This window comes from Lepisosteus oculatus, chromosome 1, assembly GCF_040954835.1.
Source record: "Lepisosteus oculatus isolate fLepOcu1 chromosome 1, fLepOcu1.hap2, whole genome shotgun sequence".
Taxonomy (NCBI): Eukaryota; Metazoa; Chordata; class Actinopteri; order Semionotiformes; family Lepisosteidae; genus Lepisosteus; species Lepisosteus oculatus.
In genome coordinates this window covers 27,818,364-27,844,934 of record NC_090696.1, presented here as the reverse complement: position 1 = coordinate 27,844,934, position 26,571 = coordinate 27,818,364, and the positions used below count along the sequence as shown (strand labels likewise).

General features: G+C 36.4%; 1 protein-coding gene across 11 annotated transcripts in view; it reads right to left on the bottom strand.

Moving 5' to 3' along the window:
- inpp4b (inositol polyphosphate-4-phosphatase type II B) overlaps window positions 1-26,571 on the bottom strand; it is a 406,779-nt gene that overhangs the window by 233,272 nt on the left and 146,936 nt on the right. For 7 of the 11 annotated variants that reach the window (XM_069188912.1, XM_069188926.1, XM_069188909.1 and 4 more), the window contains 2 exons: window positions 18,390-18,474; window positions 3,077-3,268 (listed from right to left, as the gene is read on the bottom strand). In XM_069188912.1, the coding sequence (XP_069045013.1) occupies window positions 3,077-3,268; window positions 18,390-18,474 (277 nt within the window). Of the gene's footprint in view, window positions 1-3,076; window positions 3,429-3,450; window positions 3,658-3,747; window positions 3,836-18,389; window positions 18,475-26,571 lie in introns of those variants that run through there. The other 4 variants (XM_069188923.1, XM_069188927.1, XM_069188925.1 and 1 more) reach the window with 4 other exon arrangements.

The window sequence follows — 26,571 nt, the reverse complement described above, 5'->3', positions numbered from 1 at the left end:
GTAAAGAACACTTAGTTCTAGAGATACCACAGAAAAAATAAACCTCTTTCATTTCATTCAAATTAGAAATTGACAGTTTTCTTCTTTAAAGCTGGCACAGACGTGCAGCAAGTGTGGAATTGTTAATTAATGGAGTCAATTTGAACTGAGATGACAAAGAATGATATTTCAATACTGATAAAGCAGCAGAGTAAAACTATGTCAATGATTTTGCACATTTTTTAAAGAATGAACAAAATGCATGAAATGCAGTATCTCTGAAAACCCTTAATGATTGATAGTGGTAGCAATTCAGATTATGCTAATAGGATGTAGCATATTTCTTCTATTACAGAATATGTCAGAGTATAAGTTATCAAACATTCATTGCCTTGAGTTCCTTCGTGATGCATCTTGGCACTGATTTTTCTTCATAAACCACCCGCTACATTTTTATGTTGTGCTTATAAGAATGAAATCATTGCACACACACAATCCCAAAAATTAATCCTTTGAACATTATTCTTTAAATCATTGGGTGAAATAAATTTTTAAGCCTTAGAGTCTTTCAGTGATTTATTTCTCATTGAACTCTAAAGCTCCAGTTGTACAGTACATTATACACCTGTGTGCCAATGAACATCAGTGCCAACAATTCAATTTAAGGAACTTATATTCTTTATAAGTATATTCAGTTTATTGCTGTTGGCTGAATACAATTAAATAAGTGTGTGCATGACTGCACTGATCTTTATACCCTGTTTTAAGCATCTCCACTAAAGGACCTTTAAGTTCATTAAATAAAGTCTGAACCATACTGTACATGCCTTTGTTAATGGACAGAAATGGAAAAAAAATGCAGTAGTATAAAATGCACAAGCTTGAGAAATATGAACATACAGTAGCTGTCAGGCCAGCTATATGGATTTGCTTGAAAGGTGAATAAAATGAGGTGTGCCTAAGAGCGATGTGTTTCATCTACATCTAGAAATAACAGAGAACGTAGCATTTATCACCTTTTGTCTGTGAAAGAAATAATATATGCAGAGGTGCAGAGTTATTTCTCTAAGGTGGCAGCATTAATGAATACTCTGGGATTTGAAAGTCTATCTCAGTGATGTTCATTTAACCCCCTGGTGTACCCATCGTAGGCTACAGTTTTACCAGTAATATACAGTAGCATATTTATTTCTTCTTTGATAAGCAGTACATCTTATCCTCTGAAGCATGAGTTTCCATTAAACAAAACATGTATAGCCAAAGGGGAATTTCGGGTGACAGAGGGCTTATTCCTTTGCTTTCCTTATAAACACATTTAAAAGCGGAATTCGTGGAAAACAGTCTAATTGACGCTCATAAATTATTTCACCCCGTAATCCTGCATTTTAGTTTTACAAGGACAGATCTCATTCAGAGAATTTCTGCTTGAAGTTGGATTTGCATACATCAAACTGGTACAGTATAAGCGTGTGCAGTAACAAGTGTAATTAAATGGGTAAACAAAGACTTCTTCTTTAACCCTTTTGGTGTTTTTACACCAGTTTTGAAGACGGAGTCAATATTCTGATTAAGTTTATTTTGTTTACATTTTGAACTTGTGAACTAGGAATGTTAAACCTTGCAAGTAGGACTGCCTCATCGTCTTCACCCGCCAGTAGTTGTGAGAGAAATATTAAAGACGATAATAAGAAACACATCAGGAATCAGAGCAGGACAGGTTTTCTATTATACCTTTTGGTCAAAACCTTAAACTGACACTGGAAAAGTACTAGAAAATAACAATAACATGTTATTGTAATAACATCACAAAATACCTCTGCTATAGATTCACTTCTTTCAATTTCTTGTTCAAGCAGACATCTTTTTAAATATTTGAGCTCAGTAAACAAGACAAGCATCAAATATTGCTTCTGGTTTTACGATCTGAAAAGTCTGGAGTGAATACATACCGCTTCTCTTAAAGTACATTTTTAGACTTTTAAAATAAACCAGATTGGAAAAGTATGAAAACTTCTTAATTTTTATCTATGAAATGAATGTCTTGTTTCTTCCCCAAAACATTAGATGAATCCTCTATCATTATTTAATTAAAATTGCAATGTGGATTCATTTGTTAGCTCTTTGTCACTTTTGATCAGGAAGGTAAGTGGAGTGCATAATCAGAGTTTGTGGAACAGAAAGAATTTACTCTAAATGAAAGACATTACAGTACATTTTAACCAAAAAACATCACACACTAATTCCACACTCTTTATCTTTAATAAGAAAATTATGTTTAACTTTTTTATGCAACGACTGTAAAATCCTTTATCGTAAACAAAATACACAGGCTTTCTGACTGATTTAAATCCCTTCATTTTACAGCCTTCAAAACCCCACTAATGTGTCCAAAGGAGGATATTCTGCGGACTCCATGGTTCTCTAATTTTACAGTAATAATGTAATTTTTTCTGTATGTTTTGTCTCTGTTTCTTTGACATTATTCTAATTTTGTGCTGTGTCAGCACTAACCCAAGGACAGAAACCACTGACAAGCATACAATATTTTTTTCTAATTTAAAAAAATGTTGTATACAGTAGTATAGATCAAAATGACAAGACTTTTCATACAGGAAGATTAGTGGAGTACATTATCATAATGTTTTTGGGAAACAGGAGAAAAGCTCTGCTAGAGGGGATATAACTCTAGTTTGGAATATAATTCAGTGCCTTCCAAGCTTACAAATTGAAATGAATTGAGAACTATTTTAAATGTGATTAATTTATTTTAATAAAGGCTCCAATCACTTTTCATGCCCAACAAGGAAAAATCATCTGTAAGAAAGAGATGGATCAACGGCCAGCAAAACTTGCACCCTAAAAAGTAATTTCTGAACCTGAGTATTGCTTTATACTTTGAAAAATGTGACTTTTCTTCTTCACATTGTTTTGCTACATGAGATTTGAATGATTCTAAGAATGCAAAAAAAAAGTATACATCATGGGATGCAGTATTCAGACTTCAGAAACACTGCTTGCAAGAGAGTTAGAAACAGCAGCTGCTAGTCAGAAGTACATTACAAAAAAGGAAAAGGAAGCAGAAGTCTCAGTTACTCACCTGCCTGGGTTATTTCCCTCCCTAGGCTGTCTGCCGGCTCGCTGCCTTGAATTTCCATGATGAGCTGCTGAAGGTGCCGGATCCTTTTTTGCAAACCTTCAGAGTTTGCCTCTCGGAGTGCCGCAATCCAGGATTTGCAGTCAGATTTGCTGAAGGCTTCGAGGTAAAGATCTGGTTCACCACTCTCAAACTCTGCACTCAGAAAGCATTAACACACCTTCAGAAAACCAAATACGGTACAACAGATACAGAGACACAGAAGGCATTGAGGGAGAGGCGGGTGAAGAGTATTAAAAGGAAAGGTAGGGCAGGATTGATGTTGTGTATAATACAGACTTTTATTCATCCATCTTCTCTGTCACAGAATCACATACCCTAATAGTCTGGAATCAAACCCCTGCTGCTTCAAATTCATCCACGCTGCTTAGCCCAAGCAGTGCAGCAGTTTCCCTAAAGCAATTAACGTGTTACAAAACTAGGTGGCGGAATTATCAAACTAAGAAGCAGCTGCTTGGTGAAATTCTCCTACTCAGCAGGTAGCCATCAGGGCTGCTCGCTTTAGCTGGAATTCAGTACATTGAGCAGCAGAGGCTGCAGCAGAAACAGCAGTAGCTTCAGCAGCTGCAGCAGCAGCACACAGCAATTCAACAAAAGGGGCCGGTGGGATTTACCGAGGTGAATGTGTCCATCATTTCTTTCATAAGAACTGTCCTTTATGCACAGCCTACCATCCATCCCAGCCAGAACACTGCTCATCAGTATCTGGAGATAATGCAGCATGACAACTCATCCGTGAGGCGTCAACAGGTTGTACATGCAAAGCTATGGAGCTCATTACTACCAACTGAGTCACTTGCTGCTCTGTTACACAAAAGCTTTTTGCAAATTGCTTGAAGGGGGGGGGGGGGGTTGTGCTGAATAGTGAGGACTACGATAAGAAAGAGTGTATGCCGGAGGAGATGTTACACAGACAAGCTTGAGTACTATTTTCTAGGCAGTGCAGGACAAAGAATTTACTCTCCCCCCCACCCACCTATTTCTGGAGAACTGACAAAGGAGATTTTATTTTTAAGGTCATTTATATCACTAATTTTTGGCAGCATAATTAAAGTCAAAGTGAAGTTTATTCAGTCTGACATTTAGCAATATATGCAATAAAGAAAGTGCTCTGGTTCACTGCACTTTAAGATTACCAGTGCCAGAAATTGTGCCACTCCTCAGTCAATTCTCCTGGAAAAATGTAAATAGTTCAACTGAATATTTGGTCACAGATAACGGCAGTATTAAGGGTAATGAATGCATGCCAGAGACCCCTTAAACTACATTTATAGTTGATTGCAAAAAATTAAAAATCCTGAGCAATAAAAGACATTGGCAAGCAAGGAAGATTAAAAAGTTGGTGACTAGCACAATTTAGGTGTTCCAGGTAACATTAACTAATAACCTGTTAATCCCATGGGTAGTCTCCTTCAAATAAAAATATATAAGTGATTACTATGTATGTTGTTAAACATGTACAGAATTTTTCACAGTACAAAGATACAACAAAGGTATGAAAGTTGGAAAGTTTGCACATCGGGTGTAATGGGAAGTGTTACAGCACAAATGCATGTACAGATGAAGAAATGCTCAAAAACATCTAGAGTGGGCTCTACATATTATGCTCCTTCGGATGAGATGTAAAACCGAGGTCCTGACTCTCTGAGGTCATTGAAAATCCCAGGGCATTTCTCAAAAAGAATAGGGGTGTAACCCCAGCGTCCTGGCCTAATTTCCCATTGGCCCTTACCAATCATGGCGTCCTAATAATCCTCATCTGTGAATTGGCTTCATTACTCTGCTCTCCTCCCCACTGATAGATGATGTGTGGTGAGCGTTCTGGCGCACTATGGCTGCCGTCGCATCATCAGGTGGGGCTACACATTGGTGGTGGTGAAGGGGAGACCCCATTACTTCTAAAGCCCTTTAAGTGGATTGTCCATAAAAGCGCTACATAAGTGTAAGGAATTATTAATTATTATTATTAAATAATTCAATAAATTATTAATTGATTATTAAGTTGATAAAAAAGGGAAAGAGAAATAAGTATAGGAAAGATTAAATATACTTGAAATGTTCAGCTCAAAGAGCATATAGCACGCAAATCAAGGTGGTAACTTGAAGGCTTAGAGTTGTCTTGACATCACACAAATAGAGATGCAGGAGCATAATGTACAGTTCTAATGTTAACATTTATACAGTTAAAGAACAAACATTTTCCATCAGGCATATATGGTAATATGAAAAATACAGAAATAAAAGTTTGACTTCATTTTTAAGGCCACATAATACTGTATAAGCCTGGCTCAAAGCCTAGCAATCAAGTTAAAAATTGACAATAAAAAAGCAAAACATACAGAAGGGTAGTATTTACCACTAAAGACACTATCGAGAGATAGAGTTCTGGGATGCCAAGAGGCCAAAGTAAAATTAGTTTTAAAGAGCTGTTGCAAGCCTTTTCCAGTGTAGCACACAGAATAAAGCATACACAGCTTGCCAAAATATACATCAACTGGCCTGAGGAGCTGTATGTATTTTTTTTTTCTTAAGGCATAGACCAACATTCAGCTCGAGACAAAAACAGGAAAAACAATGAAAAGTTTGTCTTGATTACTTTCAGACTTGGAGGTTGCTTGAGGGAATGGAAGGGAATGGAAATACTGTATAGCAAATTACTGAGACAAACTGCTAAGTCATGAAATCATCCATAACTGGTCATACACCCATGAGATCTACAGTTACAATTCTGTTTAAAATTATTTGTTTTCCAAGCACAGTATCAGTTTTTCAAATGCAATCCAAATGTAAAAAGATTTACTGTAATTCTTTAATTTTTAAGAAAAAAGATTTCAACCTAAACTACACTTCATATTCCTACATTACCATACATTTAATGTGCTCATATCCATCAGTATAAACAGTTTATTTCAGTCTGCACTGCTATCTTATTTAATAGAAGTGATGATCGCTCATGTCATACATAAAATCTGTATGTATTATCTTAGCAGTTATTTAACAATTTATGACTCCATGAATGGTATTCTAAACTGTACAGACATGATATTTCCAATATGACTAGAACAACCAATTACCACTAATGTGATGAAAAATACAGCACACATGACAAAAGCTTGATATTTGCTGAACTCAAGGATTTTTCATTAAATATATAGTAAGTGAGTTCTGTGTTTAAGCCTGAGGTGAAATGTACTATACAGACTGAAGAAAAAGACAATGTTTTTCAAATAAAACAAATCCAAGCATTGCTGAATCTTCAGTGAAGGAAACAGCATCACTTGAATTTTCTTCACCCAACCTTGTGCCAGTTTGTCTAGTCTTGCATGCCAGCAAGTTAAAGTGTGATGAATTGCTCCTGCTGCTTTATAGAGCAACAAGAAAACAGATGAATACATTTTCTTTTGAAAGGCATTTTGACCCTTTCCTTCTCCCAAAAAAAGTCATCTGTGATAAATGTTTTCTTTTTCTGGATTAATGAAGTGTGGAAAGAAGCAGTGACCAGCCCATTAAAGTGAAGCAGATCTCTGATATGCCAAAGAAACAGAACAGAATGCTGGAATGATCTATTAACATTTTAATAAATTTCTTTTAGAGCAGCACATTTCAAGCAGCCTCATTACAATCTGACTGATAGGAGGTACAGATATAAAATCAATAGAGAGTCAAGAAGTGGAAAAGACAAAGAAAAGCATGTCCTTTAGTATAATCCGCCCTGCATGTTGCACATGGGTCTTTTCCTGTCACCCTGGTCCTTATAAAATGCATTCCTTTCTTTATTTTTAAAGAAAGACTCAACATTTTAAACTTTGGAACAAGTGAAGGTTACTCCTCCTTTGGAATATAGGAAGAAAAATCATAATGTTCTGGCTATTAAGACTTCTTCAAGTGTGAACAGAAGAAGGCTTAATCTTAAGGCTTAACTCCTCACACCTAAAGAAGACTTAATAGCCAAAACATTGTATTTTTCTTTCTACTTTCAGCATGGAATTAACCTTCTATTGTACCTCTGCAGCGAAAGCAAGCTGACACAGCTCCCTGCTCAAACCTATTTTTAACTTTGACCCATTTGAGAAATATATACTGAGCATAATAAAGAAACCTATCACTTACAGTATAACTGCTGCAAACTCACTGTTATTATAAGAATCATGATAACCTCTTTTTTGTAGCAGGTGCAGTGACATTTTATTGAACAGGCAAGACATTGGTTAATTCATTAAGCTGATAAACATTTGCCCTCATCAGAAATGATCAATAAGGGTTTCTACCGTGAAAGTCGCAGGCTATTAGCTTATGTGGCCACCATTGAAAGTAATACAGGCTGTGCATTTGTTTTCTTTGCACGAGGTTACAGATGATTTCTCATGGGATTCTGCAACCTCGAGGGATGATGTCTCGTTGGAGAGACATCCCATTCCTCTCATAGAACCAGTAGAAGCATGTGCCTGTTCACTGGTCTCTGAGCCTCAAGATGACACCCATCATCCCAGCTCATCCTCGTAATGCTCAATGAAACTCAAAACTGGCACACCACAGCATGCTTGTCGGGCGTGTTGCTAACAATGCCATACCAGAAAAAACAAACCTGTTACAGAAACCACAGCAAACTAAGCACCTACAAACAGGCCCTCAGTTGATTCTAGCTTACTGATAGGCAGTATGATCACTACTGATTATAGGCTCCCAGAAGTCAAGGTATTCTAATCAGGACCTAAAACCAAGAACTGTCTCGAATATGGAATGTCTGGACCATGTAAGAAATATCCAAGACAGCAGAATGTTGGCATGATAGGTTAAACCCCCAGCAAGGGCAGCAAGAGAGATCAAAAGCGAAATCACAGGACTTGATCAATGTCACACAGTGCAGACAGGCTGCTATCAATCACAAGTGGAACTCTGCAGTGAAAAAATCATTCAGCACACTCGTGAAGTCCAGCCTCCAACATAATGAAATCACAAAGGAGTTGATCTCTGGAACATAACCATTCCTTTCTGTGTTCTTCTTTCTTAGTTTTCACCAGGCTTGAAATGGGTAAACCATTTCATTTCCTGTATCCAAACAAATTCTCTGCTTAATGAGGTGATTTAGTTCTTAAGCAATACATTTCTTGAAGGTATCATGATCAGTCATGAATGAACATTTATTCAAACTGATGCCAAAACATTTAATCAATATCCAAAATCTTTATAATTAGAGAGGGTCACAACTGAGTGTGGTGCTGTTGGGATGAGGGTCAGCGTCTTTAAATCTGAAAATCCAGAAAAGAGCAATCCGGAAAAGAGTGGATTGTTTTATCCAAGTGAGGGGGGAACGTCTGTCCCAAGTGAAGGAGTTCAAGTACCTTGTGGTCTTGTTCACGAGTGAGGGAGAGGGGAATCATTAGATTAGTACAGTACCTGCCATAATGTGGATACTGTACTGAATTTTGCTGGTGAAGCGGGAGCTGAGTTTTTAGACAAAGCTCTCTGTTTCTGATCGATCTACAGTATATCCGCATCCTCACCTATGGGTCATGAGTGTTGGGTAGTGACTGAAAGAATGAGATTGTTGGTAGAACTGGCGAAAATAAGTTTTCTCTGGAGGGTTGCAGGCTTACTCTCCTTGGCAGGGCAAGGAGCTCAGCAATTCGTGAGGATCTTGAAGTAGAGTTGCTGCCCCTCCAGATTAAGAGGAACCAGTTGTGATGGCTCGGGGATCTTTTGAGAATGGCCCCCGAGCTGGAGACTGTTGCTAGGGAAAGGGAAGTCTGGTCGTTGGTTACCAACGCGACCCTTGCCAGGTGTAAGTGGCTAGAAAATGATGATGTATTTTTCTAAAACTGTGCAAGCACTGAGTGCATGTTTCTTCTGATGTTCAATATAACTGAAGCAATTAGAATATAATTGCTATTAGTGGTACAGTATGTACAGTACTTTAGCAACAGATAGTTCAGTTAAGCTCTTCATAGTCATTGGACCTTACAGTATATGCACAGAAATTTAAACTCTGAAGTTGTGGCATTATTTAATAATATTAAACAACATCTGGTGTAACTCTACACCATACACACAAGACCATTTTAAATGGCACAGGCCTGTACACCTTGACAAAGATCATTCACAAAGAGAGGAATGACTCACCTTGCTGCACCAAAAATTAAAGACAGGAATCCATGCTCAAAAATCTCAAACCTTGACCATTTTTAGAACTGTACCTTACAGTTTTTACACTATGTGTTTCGGTTGGAATGTCTGCGAATTTTTATCAATTTTGAATTTTTCACATTTTCTTTCCTACTTTAAACTGTTGGTACAGAATCAGTGCTTGCAGCAAGTCTGTCCTGTCTTGATGCATAACTATACTCCTCGTACCTTTTCATTAAAGTACTGTATGTGTATTGCTGCTTTTCCGTCCGAGGTTTTGCTATGGTCATGTCTGCAGTTGCAGCAGTAACTTAACCACAATGCAGAAACAGAAGCAGATCATAGACCATAAAAAACAACTGAAAAGGTAAAATATTAAATGTTCCACACAGAATAGTCTATACAGTAAAATTGTGTAAAAGCTTTAAAAAGCTTTGTAGCTCATAGGAAAACCTCTTAAAATTCTGTTAAGAACAGATTTTATTAGCAAATCTCCTTTCCAGGATGTTTTTCTCTGATTGCAAGCTCAGGTTGTTGTGAATAATAATAATAATAATAATAATAATAATTATAATAATAATTGCTTACACTTATATAGAGCTTTTCTGGACACTTCACTCAAAGTGCTTTACAGGTAATGGGGACTCCCCTCCACCACCACCAATGTGCAGCCCCACCTGGATGATGTGACGGCAGCCATAGTGCGCCAGAATGCTCACCACACACCAGCTCTCAGTGGGGAGGAGAGTAGAGTAATTTAGCCAATTCATAGAGGGGGATTATTAGGAGGCCATGATTGGTAAGGGCCAATGGGAAATTTGGCCAGGACGCCGGGATTACACCCCTACTCTTTTCGAGAAACGAAATTTTTACATCTCATCCGAAGGACGGCGCCTGTTTACAGTATATGTCCCCATCACTATACTGGGGCATAAGGACCCACATGGACCACAGGGTGGGCGCCCCCTGCTGGCCCCACTAACACCTCTTCCAGCAGCAACCTTAGTTTTTCCCAGGAGGTCTCGCATCCAGGTACTGACCAGGCTCACACTTGCTTAGCTTCAGTGGGTTGCCAGTTGTGAGTTGCAGGGTGATATGGCTGCTGGCAAGTATAGTACTGAATGAATAGTACTATCCTGTCTAAAAGGCACAGTATTTGTTATACAGTATGCATTGTTTCAAGGTTTGTAAAAGAAAACATGTTGTGTATACACATGTAACTGGTGAGAACTTGTGAGAGAAGAGAATTTAAGAATAGCAAAACAGTTGATCAACAGGTGGTGAATTAGATATTTTTTAGTTTTCAGCAAAGTAATCAAGAAAAGAATGATTATTCGAGAGCATAGGAATGCATTTAAAATACAATCCTTTGATTTATAATTTAATTTGACTGTCTTTGTGTAATAATTGTTAAAAGAATGCAAGGCCAAAGTCTATGGTTACAATCCACTTTAACTTGTGACTAACAAATACCAAAGAAGTGTTATGTCAGTCTTAATAATCACAGACAAAAGAAGAATAAATGCGTTAGTCTTTCATGTCTGTGTTTTCAGAAGTGAAATTCCTACACTAAAGAGGTAGGCAAAATCACACAGTTTTATTATGGGATTTATGAATACAGTCTAATATTCACCTGGTTGATGCCTGTACAATGTAAATGGGTCATTATATTTTAAGAACTTAAGGATTTAATGTGCCTTACTTTGAGATCGCCACTGTACATGGACTATAAGCCTGGTTATTGCTCTGTGTGAATGGTATTTATCATGAGTTTATGCACCCACTTTAGATTATTTACTCTAAAGTTAGTTCTTATGCCCAGACTGGCCACAAAATGCCTTTAGACAATTTAAGTTTTTAAAAATTAATTCTTAATTCAAAATAATCAATTTAGTTATTTGTTCTCAACAGATAATGTTGAGCACATCACATTGGAAAAAACTAGGCCCAAAACACTACTGAACCTTGGGTAATTGGCTGAGTGGCACCTGTAAGAAAACATATTGACTTCACCGTACAACAGATGTCCATTAATTGGTGTATGCTTGGAAAAGAGCAAATGGTACACTAAACATGAAGAACATGAAGAAAATAAGCATTTTTTTTTCTTGTGGGTTATCACTTCACCAGCCTTTCTTGGACACATTTTAGATGAAAGAAAGCTGCAAAGAATTCATTGCAAAGCTCAGTAATAATCATGCTTGCCCCTTGGTTGTATTTTGAGATTTCACAGTGATCTAAAAAGAGTACAAGGAAGGAGACAACACTGAGAGGCTCATACTGCCTGATTTAAGGGTCTCAGAAGAGAAAACAACAAGACTTAAAAGCCTCATGGATTTGTTGAAAATATTTCATGAGCTATCTTTTTTTTTCCTGAAGAAAGCTCTGCCTCAGATATCCACCATGTGACAAAACGAAGGAGCACATGGAGTTCCAATTTGAAAAATAAATCCCTTCTTCAAGGGACTTCAAATACAGACATCAGTTGTCTTATTAATTACAGTAAGTGGGCTAAATTCTCTGCAGGCATCTGTTTCACATCCAAATTAGCAGTGATATCAATCTGACTGACTGCTGACTGCACCAGGCACATTTGTACATCTTTTTAAAATTGTGCTCAACACAAAAAAATAACATTTTCTATGTTTTCTACTTAAAGAAAGAAAATAACCAACTTACAGTATCTATAAATTATTTGTTTTGAAAAATCCTAGATTTAGTTTTCAGAAAATGAAATCTAGCCTCTGACTTCTGAAGCATAACTTGTTCTAATCACAAAAACGCAACAGTGTTACATACTGTACAGTAAAACTGGGAATTCTGAAAAAGTCAGTTTATAGTTCAAAGATGAAACTTGTATTATTTGTACAGATCTAGCATTATAGTGCATTTTAAATTCATATTACACATGTTTCCTCTCAACTATACCATAGTAGTCATGCCATGTGCACATATGGGCTTATTCAGTTTTCCATATGGTGTGCTGATCCATTATTTTTAAAGGTTAACCAAGTGAATAAAATAATCTGCAGAGAATTTATTAAATACGTACATTAATACCCTCAAATCTGGAACATATTGTGTTTGTAATAGTGTTTCCATTTTATTTTCTTGATTCTGGCTTCTTTAAAATTGAACTTTATTAAATTGTTTACTGAACCGGAATACTGGCCTAGTGTTATAACTTCACATTGAACTTGTACTGCATTTGTGTGTTTCACTATTTACCTTTCTAGAAATGAGTAATTATATGTTCTGACAAATATATACTGCTATGTTGCCATAATTTAATTTAATTTGGAAAGTTTTAAGGTGGTTATTGTTTAAGAAAACTGATAATCGCAAAAGGAAAATCAGTTTGATTTAACTTGAAACTAGAAAACCTGGAGTCAATTCAAACTGTGGAATGATAGGGTTTGCATGTATTTATAGCCTTATGTACAGTAAGAAGAAGTAATTCTTTGCACCAATGTACACAGCCACACAGAAGTGGATTAATTTAAATCTCCAAAGTTGGTTTGTCACTGCTGGGTCTTGAAACTTGAAGCTCCTCCAAATCATCTGGTTATTTAAATCAAACTATAAATACAAACAAGATAATTACCAAAGTAATTGTACTTAGTTGGACTGTGAAACACACTAACTAAATTACACAGTTGTATAAATATTGTACTTACACAGTATAGTATAATTACATTAAAGAAAGGGGCTGTGTTGTAAAATTGTTCCGTATAACGACTGTCTAAAATCTATCAGGAAATTAGACAATATGAATATTGACTGACCAAATACATGATTGATTATATATAAAGGTATATTAAATTAATAACTGGATATATACATCTTTATCAATTTTAAGTAAATCCATTTTTTACAGTAAATGGCATCACTATATTGATGACTTAAAACGACTATACTATTCAGTAGTAGTGTCTGTATTAATTGTGTGAGAGAGAACAGTCAGAATTGCTGGAAAAACTGACAGAACTACAATTGCTTTTCTCAACACGTCACATGGATGAAAACATGGCTTCTGCTTTCCAGGCCACTGGACACCTTTCCTTTGCAAAGGCAACCCTAGTCATCCTGCCGCAACAATCCACAAAGAAATTTGGAAATACTCAAACCAAAGACAAGGGAAAACAAAGTTACCTTGGGAACAAAGACCAAGTTATATTAAAGAGGAAAAAATGATAGTGAAATTAAGTGCTTCTACCTAGTATCAGAAACTAATTAGAGGAGATAGAATCTACCACATTAGCAGGCAATTATGATGTTATTGCAATCATGGAATCCTGTTTAACCCTAAACAATGGAGATAAATTTAACATTAGTGGACACACTCCTGTTCCAGAGAGACAGAAAAGATATAAGAGGTGGAGCAATAGGACTATATATCAAAAGAGTATTCAGGTTCAAGAATGTAAGCTAGAGAAATCAACAGTCTCTGAATTTATGAGTCAGAGTCATTTATTTAAAAAAAATTATTGAGGTGTACTGTGAGGAGTTTGCTATAGATCACCAAAGATGTTAATTATAATTCAACATTGTATAATGAAATTAAGAATGTATGTGCATAACAAGTAGTTTTTATGGAAGACTTCAATTTTACCAACACAGACTTGGAAATATCTCTAGGAATATCAGCAGCAGAAACTGACAAACTGACACTGGATACACAGTTGATGACCCAGTTTGTCAGAGCAAATGCTTGAAAAGATCTTGTCTTGAAAAGATGACAGAACTGAAAGAATTATATTTTTGAAACTGAAAATATGTATACCAAAACTGAGTAAATAAAAAGCTAACAGTATACCACAAAGCAAATACAACGAACAGTTTGACAAAAGGTAAAATAAAGTGCTTCATAAAAACAAAATGATCTAGATAACAAAGAATTATAAGCACAGGGAAAGAAAAGGATGTTAGAAAGGCCAAGACACAAACTGAACATAATAATGTAGTGGATAAAATAAATAATAAAATGTTCTTTCAGTACTACAACAGCAAAAACACATCTGTCAGTACTAGCAGTACACAGCAAAAGATGAAGCAAAACATATTCAGAACAAAAAATGGGAAGCTTCTACAGTATGAAAAAGGAAATAGCCGGACAATGAGGTGATCACCAAGGAAGAAGTCAACAACATTTCCCAGGAAGTGGAAGGTCAGAGTTTTAAGTATTAAATACTATTAACTAAAACAGCCATTGACACAACTCTTTCAATGGTCACTCAAGACAAGGGTAGTACCCAGGGACTTAAAAGGTAAAAAAATTAAATTAGCTGACTATTCACCAATATACTGTATCTGGACTTCTATTACATGTGAGATTAGCATTTTATGACATGGAAACAATTATTAGAATTTCATCTACAGTATATGGAAATATCCTAACAAATTAAAAAGATAGGCTTTTCCCAACAAACTTGTTAAGAGTTTTCTGAACTAGTAACAACAGTTATGGACACATACATGGCATATGACATGGTAAATTTAGATTTTCAAAAGGTTTGTGAATATACAGTATTTCCTCATAAGCAATTGATTTTCAAATTGCAGGCAGTTGGCATTCAGGAAAACATGAGTAGATTTATAATTAGTTATAGAAAAAAGGGTATAGATATGGGGTGAACCAAATTAGTGGGGTACCACAGGGATTTTTCCAGGGACCACCACTTTTCTTAATTTCTATAAATCTAAATCTTATCATAATACTTATAGCCATTATGTGCCAGTAGCTCCACTGGTAGAGAAGGTAGAAATTGCCGTATCAAATGAATTAAGTGGGAACTTTAGGAAGGCTGGACTGTACAATCTGAAATTGAACCAGAACACCAAGGTTAATTCCTCTTCTTTTAAAATGTGTCATGGTATCTTTAATGAGAAGACAATCAGGACCTTAATTTAACATCTCATCTGAAGTCGCTGGCCTTCTTGCATAGTAAAATACAGAAAACGTCACATTACAAGTGATTTTATTTGCTGCAATTCATAAATGTTTAGAAATGTCATTACTTAATTGAAATACAAAGACAAGGTTAAAGCTAATGTGGTCTTCATTAACCTCCTCAGTATGGTTTGCTGAATCTTGTACTATTTAATTAATAACTGCACTATATTATCTAAGTGTGAATTAACAAGAAAAAGTATGTTACATCACAGCTAATGTGATATCCACAACTGGCAGATCCTCAGACACAAGTACTGTACCAAGTGTTTAAAAACAGTAAAAAACAACACAATAGATGCAGGTGAAAAGCAGCAAAAGTATAAAAAGCAAACAAGAAGAAGAAAATATTATAAATATACAACATTGTGAGTATAGCTGGCACTTCACAAAGAAAATAGAATTGCCACTGTCCTCTAAACCCAGGTAATAGTTGCCTGCAAGGTACTGTACTGTAGGTAGAGCCAGATAAGGATGTGAGTTTTCAAGTGCTTGCTAAATGCAGAAGACAGAATCTAAAGGAAACCTGTAGTGTACAGGTATAGAGGCTAGTCAAGAACTAGTCTTGGTTTGCCACAACTACAATTTTTTATTTATTAAGAACATAAGTGAAAATGGTACAAAAAAAAACCCAGATGACAATTTGAAATGTAATTAATTGCAACATATCAACAAATCCACCTTTTTATAACAAGAGTAACATGATCAGAACATTTTGATTTTGACAGGACGTGGGCTTCTGTATAGTGCATGTAGAGCAACAGGAACAGAAGCGCAGGAAAGAAACGCATGTCAGCAATCAGCAGTGTATGAAGCAAAAATATGGTAGATCAGTTTCTCTCTACCAGGCTCATTATGAAAAGATTTGAAGGTAGAAAAAATATTGTGTGAGTTGGAAAAAATACATTAATTTAACAAATTTATACTCAGTTAAATCACGACTTTGACCCTGCCACCAATGCCAGATTTCAAATATTTCAATTACTGGTAGCTTTCTTTTTCCCAGATGCTTTAACATAAGCTCCAATCACCAGCAGAGTTTGGGGTTTGAATTTGCAGTTAAGAGGGTGGGTTTCTGATTTAGTTCTGGTCTTAGTTGCATTTCACATAATTGACTGGTGAGAGGAAACTTAACACCTTAATCTCCTGTTTTTTCATCATTATAGGCATTTTTAAGGAATTACATTTTATATAATAAAGACATATAAAATTGGGAATTAATTAAGTAAAGAGGGGAAAAAAGAAAGATAAAACTGCTAATTAATTAATTAATTGCTAGCTAGTTTTAAGATATAATTTGATTTCTATCATTTATAATTAACAATATGTAGAAATATTTTTCTGCAATAAATGTTACAATATAAACCTGGTCAGGTTTACACTAGTCCAGAGTTTTTGAAAATGCAGTTTACTTTCCATCTTGAATGTGGATATCTCTAAACTAAGAGCATCTACTGTTGCCTTAATCCAAAGGACAAACAAAGCAGGGTACACAAAATAGATGGAAAAGTGTGGAATCACTACTGCAGGAAGAATACGTTTTATTCTCCAAACACAAAACTACACTACTTTCAATCCAATTCAAATGAACAAATTAACAGAGAATATCTTTTAACTGGAGATGTGGCAAGTCAAGAGAAAACTTCCTGAAATCTTGTTACCTGTCATAAATTAAGTTTTTGGAATCAGTCTTTGTTGTGAAACTGTGTTATTGAGCTTAACAGTTCGGAAAGGATTTGTACTATACTTATATCTTGTATCTCTTTAGTTATGTCACCTCATGTGACTTGCTGTCAGCCAACTGTCAACAGTGGTGGCTTTCTCTGTGCAGATGATATGGCTGTACTGTATCTGCTCTAAGGCATCAGTGCTATGGAACAATATAACAAAAGACCCTGAAGATGAATAGTTTTTAAAATACATTTTAAAATCTAGTTGTTTATTTTTCAACATTTTATTTAAGTTTGGTTATATTAAACATATTAAATACACTTCCCCATTTGTTGCTTATTTCATTACATTTATATTTTTGCTTTTTATTTTATAGCACTTTGATTCCATTTAGAAAGGCACTAAACAAGATTAGAAATACCCACTCATCTATCCATGATCAGAAAACTATTTATTCCTGGAAAAGGCTGTAGCAGCCTGGAGTCAATCCCAAACGCATGCACATAAGGATGATAATGGGAAGAAGAAGAAGGAGAAGATCCTTAACAGAATTAAAATAATTTAGCTATCTATAGTTAATCATCTAATCCCAGTCCAAGAGATTCACAACCTATCAGGCTTTGTACATCTTTTCCTCAAACATTGGACAAAAATCACATCAGTCTTGACTAATTAAGACAAATGTTTCAATTATGCAAGTGATCGTTCATAACTTGAACAGACTATGGTTCCCAAGACAAGAGTTGGGTTGCCCTTTTCCACGTGAGCAAAAAAACACTGTCATCATCAAGCTCCTCTAGCCTGTAGGGTTAGTTAATGAACTCTGACTTAAAAGGAAAATTCACTATACACATCTGACTCTTCTCTTTTACAGAATACAGCAATGTTTTGTGGACTAAACTGCTTGGCAGCACCACAAGCACAGATCTTGTGATAGTTAGAAAAAAACAGATTATCTTTGAGGGAGATCTTATTTCTCCAAGGCTTTTGAAAGAGCATATCTAAATCCTCAAAGTTTACACCACAATCTTGTCATTGGTGAACTCCCGATTTCCCCTGCATTGTGTATGCAGCATGGATCACATGACTGGTCCTATTACAAGACTGTGGTGTAATAGGACTAGAAAGAATTTCAAAGCATGCAAACAAATGAAAAGTTGCAGACTGCAATTGTAAGACAAAATTCCAGCATGAAATTGGCATAGACAGAAGAGAGTACTTGATTGTTCATCTATTTTAACATACTGTATATAGTATCTCCATGTATATCTTCCTGAACAAAGGCTCCAACTCATAATGTATTAAGATCTCTTAGGAGTTTATCTGGGAGCTATTTAAGAAATTATATTTATATTCCCGTTCACTATCAGGCCTGATTGACACAACAGCTGAACACTTCAATACGCACAAACACACCAGTCACAAAATTAATATTCCTAAACATGCAAATAAGGCAAATCAAATATAAATGACTTCACTTTAAAATAACTGAAGGAATCTTTCAGTACTTACTAATGCTTAATGAAGCCTTTCTGTTATCTCTTCCTTCCACAATGTGACATCGTTCCAGGACGACTACTTCGACTGGCTCAGACTTCTGCAGTAAGAAATAAATAACAAAATAAGCAACGGGACCATCCTTTCAGTTCAGATACAGATGTTCTTTTGGTTAATTGATGACTGACAAACTGCACAATGTAAAAGCAGGTGTAAAGACCAGTGTTTGGATGTAACAAATTAACCTCTTCATGTATAGAGCGCAAAATAAGCAGGAAAAAAATGCCCCACTGGAAAATAACCACTGCTCGTATAGACAGATGGAAAGCAGTTGCTCCTTAATTACTGCTTCCTACCACTCGGCTGCAGCTCATTGAGTTATAATAGAGTCCAATAAAGGATCCATTTTTGTGCTTAAACACATTGGGAAGCAAAACAATCCTCCATTCTTCAGGGGGAGAAGGAGGCTGAATCGTGCATTTCTAATAAGTTTTTATTATTACCTTCTTGGCAGCTAAAGCCAAATTAAATGTTGCTCTCTTGCCAGTTTCCCATTACTTCTTATTAAAATGTGCTTGGCTATTGTTTCTGTTGAATGTTATAAATGCTTTGAAATTGGGGTTTGGTCATCTAAAAAAACATTTCAAGGTAGCAAATAAATGCTTCATCATATGCTGCTGTGCGTGAAGTCCCAATTATGTTCACATTTCTTAGACATCCTTGAAGTAATTTTATGTGCCAATAGGGAAATCAGAGATTTCTCTTTTTGTTTTTACATTTTGCTTTACCAGAAAATAGTCTATATAGCAAAAACAACTCATTGCGTTAGTGAAGAGATTCTGTGCACCCTCCTTAAATCTAAAAGATTCTGTTATTTCTTTTTCCTAACGTCCTCTTGACAGTATTAAAATCAAACTCCACCTCTTTGACCTGAGAGAAGGACCAGCATAAACAGCACAGTAACTTGCAAGGTATTCACCTTCTTCCAATGATGTCCCATTTTGTTGAATTACAGTGCAAATGATGTACTCATTTTTAAAGCTAATAATATTAATGTAAAATTGAATGTTTGAACTGAATAGTTTTATGGGTGCAATACTGTATGTCAGTAAAATTGCAAAACACTTTCAAAAACTAAAAATATATTGAATACATATTCAGCCCCTTACTATGGCAAACCTACATTAGTTCAGATGTGCAAAATAACTTCAATAAGTCACACAATTAAATAGCCCTAGTCTGTGTGCAATATCATGGGTTACCATGACTTCAGAATGATACCTCTATCACTGTAAGATCCCTCGGTCAAGTAGTAAATTTAAACCAAAGATTCACAGGAAACGAAAGATCTTTCAAAATAAGGAGGAGTGCTTAAATGTTTTCAGACACCACAAAGCAAAGGAGGTAATAATCAAAGCATAAGCAGATGTACAGTATCTTGCTAAACATCAGAGGTGTCCGACAAAATAATGTGTGAAAACATCGTGGTGAGCGTCACGCTAACTTTTGCCTGGTTTTAGTCAACTGGTGGACCGGTCAAAGTGTGATGATGTGGGGAGAAATCTCCTTGAACACAAGCGATACACAAAGGAAGATCTTAAGTAAAACCCTTTTATTCCTTCAAGATAAAGACTGGAGACAGAAGTGTCCATTTTGTGGTAGGACAAGGCAAGACCACAGAGCATTAGGATGACTTCAAGAAACCCTTGCCGAGGTTTTGGCTCCTGTGGTGAGTTAAGTAGAGCATCTGAGGCACCAATAAGAGACCGACAGTACATGATCAGGGCGACAGGGTCTATGCAGCAGCAGTGTCAGGATCACTGTGTTATACTGTCACTGTAACAATGTCAATGTGTTAATGCCAATGGAGGTCATGGCCCATCCTAGCCTTGCAATCGTTTCATCCGGACAGTGTATCACATTTCACAATCAGAAGATTCTTTGATCAGCATTTATTTCACATTTTCTGTATTTGTGTGTTATTTACATTCATGATACAGTAAATGACTAAATCCATTAGACATGGATGCTGTTTCTTTTTTGCTTTCTGACTAATTTAACCATCTCTAAGAGTCATGAAAGAGTCATATGCTGAAACTCTACAGTAGACTAAAGAGAATAATAAATAGGACAACAAAAATGTGATTCCAAATAACATATACTGTAAATGAAAGATTCAGTAAAGATACAGTGAAATATACACAGTACATATGCTCAGAAAACAAGATGTCAAATTATCTCACCATTTTAGGACAAGATCCTGAGCTGCACTGAGAAAGATCAGTCCAGGTTTACCAGATTTGGTGAAGTAATGAAACATGGCACAGTCTGATTTGGTTTTCTGAATCTGTAATCTGATGCAATTTCAGTCAGTGGCATGCATAGTGATGTCTTTTATTTTGAAATATTGTCTTGTCCTAGTAGGGAAAATAAATAATCTCAGGAAAATGTAGCAGACTAATAAAATTGCTTTGCTTGCCATTTATATTAGGGGTCAATAATACAAAAGTCTCAAATACCTGTAGAAGACTAATCCTGGATAAACAGAAGACATAAAAAGTCCCTGTTAAGCCACAGAAAAAAAATGAATACCTACTTTAACGGCCTAGGAGAAAAAGCATTTTTACATTTTCTTCTAAACCAAATATCTACCACTAAGATGTTGCAAACCACCACTGACGAACACAGCCACCCAGGACTGATGTCATTCATCAGTCACTTTCTCTTCAAGCTCAAGGGCACTTAGATATGGATAAAAGATATAAGACAGGTTATCTTTCTGAAGCCAAACACTCTGATAACAAACATTTCTTTCATGCCTAGTCTGCTCTTTTTCTGATAAACAAGGAAATTAAAAAAACAATGAAAAGAAAAGAACCACCCTGATAAAGAAAGAAATATTTTTGTGATTATTGGCACAATACACTGAATTGGCAAAAAACAATGACCTTTCAAGGCTTTGGAAATATGAATGATATTGTTTTACACTTCAGAAGTGTGATTGCAGGCTTGGCATTCCATGCATTCTTCAACTATCTAGAGATCATATCTATTAGGTACAGAGCAAAGCAGGTAATTTCTATGTATAACATACTGTATAGAAATACAAACTACCATTTCCTATGTAGTCTTATTTTGTTGAATTAACATCTGCTGACATGCATGAGGACAGTCTACCCAAAACCTTGATTTGTCAATAAAGAGGGCTTGGTTCCAATGTTAGCAAGTCCCCCAGCTGTTGGTCCAACAAACAGATGGAATAAAGGCATTGGTCTCTGAATAAAATTCACAGAAAATTCTTTTTTTTTTTTTTAAAGTCTAATGGAAACCATTCATACATAGAATTTTTAGCTCCTTTATCCATTACAGAGTCACATAAGAGCCAGAGCCTATCCCGGCATGCAATGGGCACAAGGGATGCCAGTCCATCGCAGGGCACATATCTATATCAGCTGTAGGAAGGGTTAGCTCTCTTCTTCTATCAGGACTTACTGTACAAAACGTTCATTTTAGCTGACCAATCTCACTCATTCTGTGCACGATTATACTATGGTATCATCAAACCATAGTATTTTAAAACCTATTGGAAATATATCATTCTAAACCCTACTACTACTCCTTTGATGAAAAGCTTTCATTAATATTCATTTATCTTTTTAGCGAGTAAAAACACATTACTGTATGTGACTGCACTGTTTGAGACTCACACAGGGCCAATTTTCCTAGAAGCCAATGCACCTACAGAATGTCCTGGTACAGTGGGAGGAAACCAGAGCCCCTGAAAAAACCCCATGAGAACATACAAACTCCAGACAGATACTGTAGCACCACAGGTATGGAACCCAGAGCCATCAGGCAGAACTGAACCCAGGGCCATCAGGCAGCAATGCTAACCACTAAACCACTGTGCTGCCTCAATGGAAAAAAAGTACTAGATAAAAGGAGAATTCTTCAGTGAAAAGAACAATGCAAAATCCACAGAGAATTTGTAGTCTGAGACCTTTGTTCTTGCCATCTATTTTTCATCAGCAGTGGTACTGTGTATAAACATTGTCATCTCAGGTCTTCAGATATATCTACAAGTGCTTCAATTTGTTTTCTCAAAAATTGTATAAGGGAATCAATAATTAATGAATTTCCTAATGTCAGCCCTACTTTCGCCAAGAACTGAAACTGAAAAAAAAGAAAGAAGAGGTGAGAGATTAAATATTAACAGCACTTCCATTTTCACTAGTTCTTCACAAATTGCAATTGAAAAAAAATAAAAAAGATTTCCATGTCTTACTATTAAAGACATCTATATTACTAATAGAAATCATTATGGAAGCAATGGACGAATTGAATTAATAAAATAAAACATTATATTTAGTGTAAAATAAATTATATCTAAGGCAGTGTTGTGTTGACCATGTTCAATGTAGAGTTTGATACCTGAATACATTGACCTCTGGGAAGAAAATTCCACAATAAGTATATATAAATCATAGCAATAGGTGTGACACCTGAAGAAGGCTCCACAGCCGAAACGTTGTGTTTTCTTTCTTCTTTTTTCAGCATGGAATAAACCTATTACTTGTTCCTTTGCAGCCTACGTATGCTGACGCAGCTACAGTACCAAAATGAACTATAAATTATAGTATTAGCTAAATAAGGCCACTTCTCTCCACAGATATAAAGATAACAAAGATGATGTACTGTAAAAGATTTTTAATAATACTACTACTAATAATATCATCTCATAAAACTGCTAATGTTGACAGTTGAAGTAGTCGAATAAGAAATAAATATGCAAAAGTGAGGTGCAGCTCTTCAAAGTACAGTATATTCTCGGCTTGAAAGGTGCTGATACAGTAGAAGCAGAACAAAGAGACTGGATCCAGCAATATGAATTAAATAGTGGTATAATCAGGCATGAGGAAATGTGCTCTTTACAAATGAGACAAGGTTCGTGCCGTTGAGCAATGATCAGAAGCAGACTAGTGAAAACTGTAACAGGAAACTTCAGTCCCAATTTCTCAGACCAGTTATTAAATCTCAGTAACAAAATAAATGGATGGTATCTCGAAATTTGACAAATTCCAAATAAAGCACAAAATCATGAACTTTGTGAAAATACTGAATAGTTGCCATGTTATCAAAAACCCTGGTCTCTCCATAGATGACAGCAAGAGTTTGCATGAATTTTGAAATGAAGCTGCCCTTCCTGCTCACTAATCACTGCAAAGACTAATGTAATGTGATGTACAAGCAAATAAGTACAGGTTGTGCTGCAGACATTTCACCACAGAAATGTTCCAATGTGATCTGCACGCAGAGTTAACAGATAAGTAGTCTCAAAATTGACTGCAATATTTCTACTGGAATAAAAGAGATGCATTTACAATGTAATAGGGCTGGTTCATCTCACAGGAAGTTTGGTTGCCTCGTTCTGAATCACAGAATATGGTGCTGCGTGTACCTGGATATTTAGTCTAATTTGTGATGTAAAATATTGGTTTTACACTGTACAGTGTGAATTTTACTTTTATTATAACTTGAAATGCACTCATTAATTCCAGATCTTTCTAACACTGAAATATAACTGAAAATAGTGTAACAGTTCCCCTTTAAAGCACAGAAGCTATAGTGCAGCATTGGGTAGGTCAGTACCAGTATAGGGCTGTATCTCAGCAGAAATCAGGGGCTTGCATAAAATTGAATGAAACCTTACAGCCAACAGATATGAGGCTGATTTTGGTCCACTATGCCTTTCTATCATTAACAAGTCTCATTGGGCAGTGATCATCTTTCATCATGACAATTATCTCTAGCACATTATGAATGGGCGGAGTGGTGGCTCTGTGGCTAAGGATCTGCGCCTGTGGCTGGAAGGTTGCCGGTTCATACCTGTGGCTGGCAGAGGAATCCTACTCCCTTGAGCCCCTGAGCAAGGCCCTTAACCCCAACTGCTCCAGGGGCGCCGTATAAATGGCTGACCCTGCGCTCTGACCCCAAACTTCTCTCCCTGTCTGTGTGTCTCATGGAGAGCAAGCTGGGGTATGTGAACAGACTAATTTCTAATGCAAGAAATGGTATATGGCCAATAAAGTGATCTAATGATAACCTATCCATCACATGCAGGTTATCCCTACTGTACAAAAACATCCTTAGTTTTACATTCTCTTTCAGCAGCACTTTTAACCATTGGACGCACCCTTGTCAGAAGCAAATTAAGAGCATGGACAATGTCCACTGCACGTTTACCATGTTTACTATGTTTGAGAAGATCTAAGATTGCATCCAGCATAAAACTAATTAGGTTTTTTAACATATGAACTTAATATACATCGTAAAGGAATTAAAATAAAACACGATAAAGCAGAAATAACGGACAATCTGTAACAATGTGAGAAAACACAATTAAGACCTAGAGAGATGTTGATGAGCGTTCCAGTGCACAAATTGAAAATTTGCTGGGAGGAATCTCAAATGACATTTAAAAGCAGGGCATTTTTTTGGCAAGATTCTCAATTTATCAACAACGCAAGTGCGAAATGATGTACAGTACCACAAGATGACTTGTAATAGAGACCACCTGTACAGAACTTTGGAGTCCTGAGATGAATGTAGTCAAGGCCTAATGGTGTAAAATGACTAATGAGAAAGCTGACAGAAAGCTACAGAGAAAGGTTTCTGTAAATTAGTTACTGTACATTGTGTTTTTAGTACAAAAAAAACTAAATATAGAAATATGTATATCTCTATAACAAGTCAATAATTAACAAACTCCTTAGGTGACAGTTTTAAAGCTGTCTTTTGTAATTATGTTTGTAGAACATCAAAAAATCCAAAGCTCCTCATTATATGTGGAAACAAAGTACAATGTTTTATTGTTTTATGAGGACAGTCTAACACTTTCCATATATATTTTTTCCATACATCCATTTGCCAACGTTCTTCCAATTCAGGTTCACGGGGCAGCAGAAATCTATCCTGGCAAGCAACAAGCAGGAGTCAGGGTACACCATGGGCGGGACACCAGGGCAGGCCAACGCAGACACACTCACAGAAGCAAATTCACCTACAAGTATATCTTTGGACTGTGGGAGGAAACCGGGGCACCTGGAAGAAACCCAAGCAAACAGGAGGAAAATATATTGTTACAGCTTTAGGTGACTGAGAGGTCTCTCTTAGATTTTAGATAAAGTTTGTGACACTGGGAAGAGTAAATACTTGTAACTCAAAGCAGAGAGGATGTTTGCTGAGGTCTGGGGGGGGGGGGGGGGGTCCTTTGAGCAGAAGCAAATCAATAGAGCCCACAAGAGGAGAAGAAAAAAAAGGAAGAGAGGAAGGAAGAAGCAGGCAACAAGGAGAAGAGAGGAGTCCAGAGGAACTGGAAGCATGAACCAGGCAAGAGTCCCTACTTCTTGATCACCCCAACAAAACCTGACCTGACTGGAGCTAAGTATTTGAACCTGGTTAGAGACAACGTGCTTTTCTGTGCTTTTAGGGCTCTTGGGTTTCCTCAGTAAAAGATACCTCAGTTAGAAACGTCTTTCCTGCTTATGGTGCATTTGTATGGATAGGAATATAGGCTCCAATTTATTTTGTGGCATCTGGGGTGTAGAGAGAGAGAGAGATTTAAATGTAGGTTACATTGTATTTAGTTAGAAGGCAACTCATCTCTTCTGTGGCCTCTGTAGGCATATTAAGAGTTTAATGCTTAGTAGCAGTCTGGGTTTTCTGGGTGACCTGAATGTTAGGCCCCTGAAACGCCTTGTTTGTAAATACTGTACACAGAGAAACTTGTGTGTTGTACTGTATGCTGTGTATAGTGTAGTTTGTGTCTTGTGTCACTGTAATAATTTTTTGTTAACCAAGTGTGTCTAGATTGTTACTCCTCTCAACAAAGCTGTGCCAGAGAACAAAAAATTAATGAGCCTCTAATTATACCAACCGCTCAGGTGTATTTCTAGAAATTACTTACAAGTTTGGGGTTATGATTAATTATTGACTAAACCGCTCGGTCTTTTCCTGATTTTCCCCAGTTCTATAACAATATAAACACCAGGCATATACAGCAGCACCCCAGTTCCGGAACAGAACCTTGGGCCCCACCAGTGCGAGGTGGCAATCCTAACCACTGCACCATCATGCTGCCCTGTTTTTTTTGTCTTTTTAATTGTATGCTCCAAAAATTAGTTCTCTTGGAAATAAT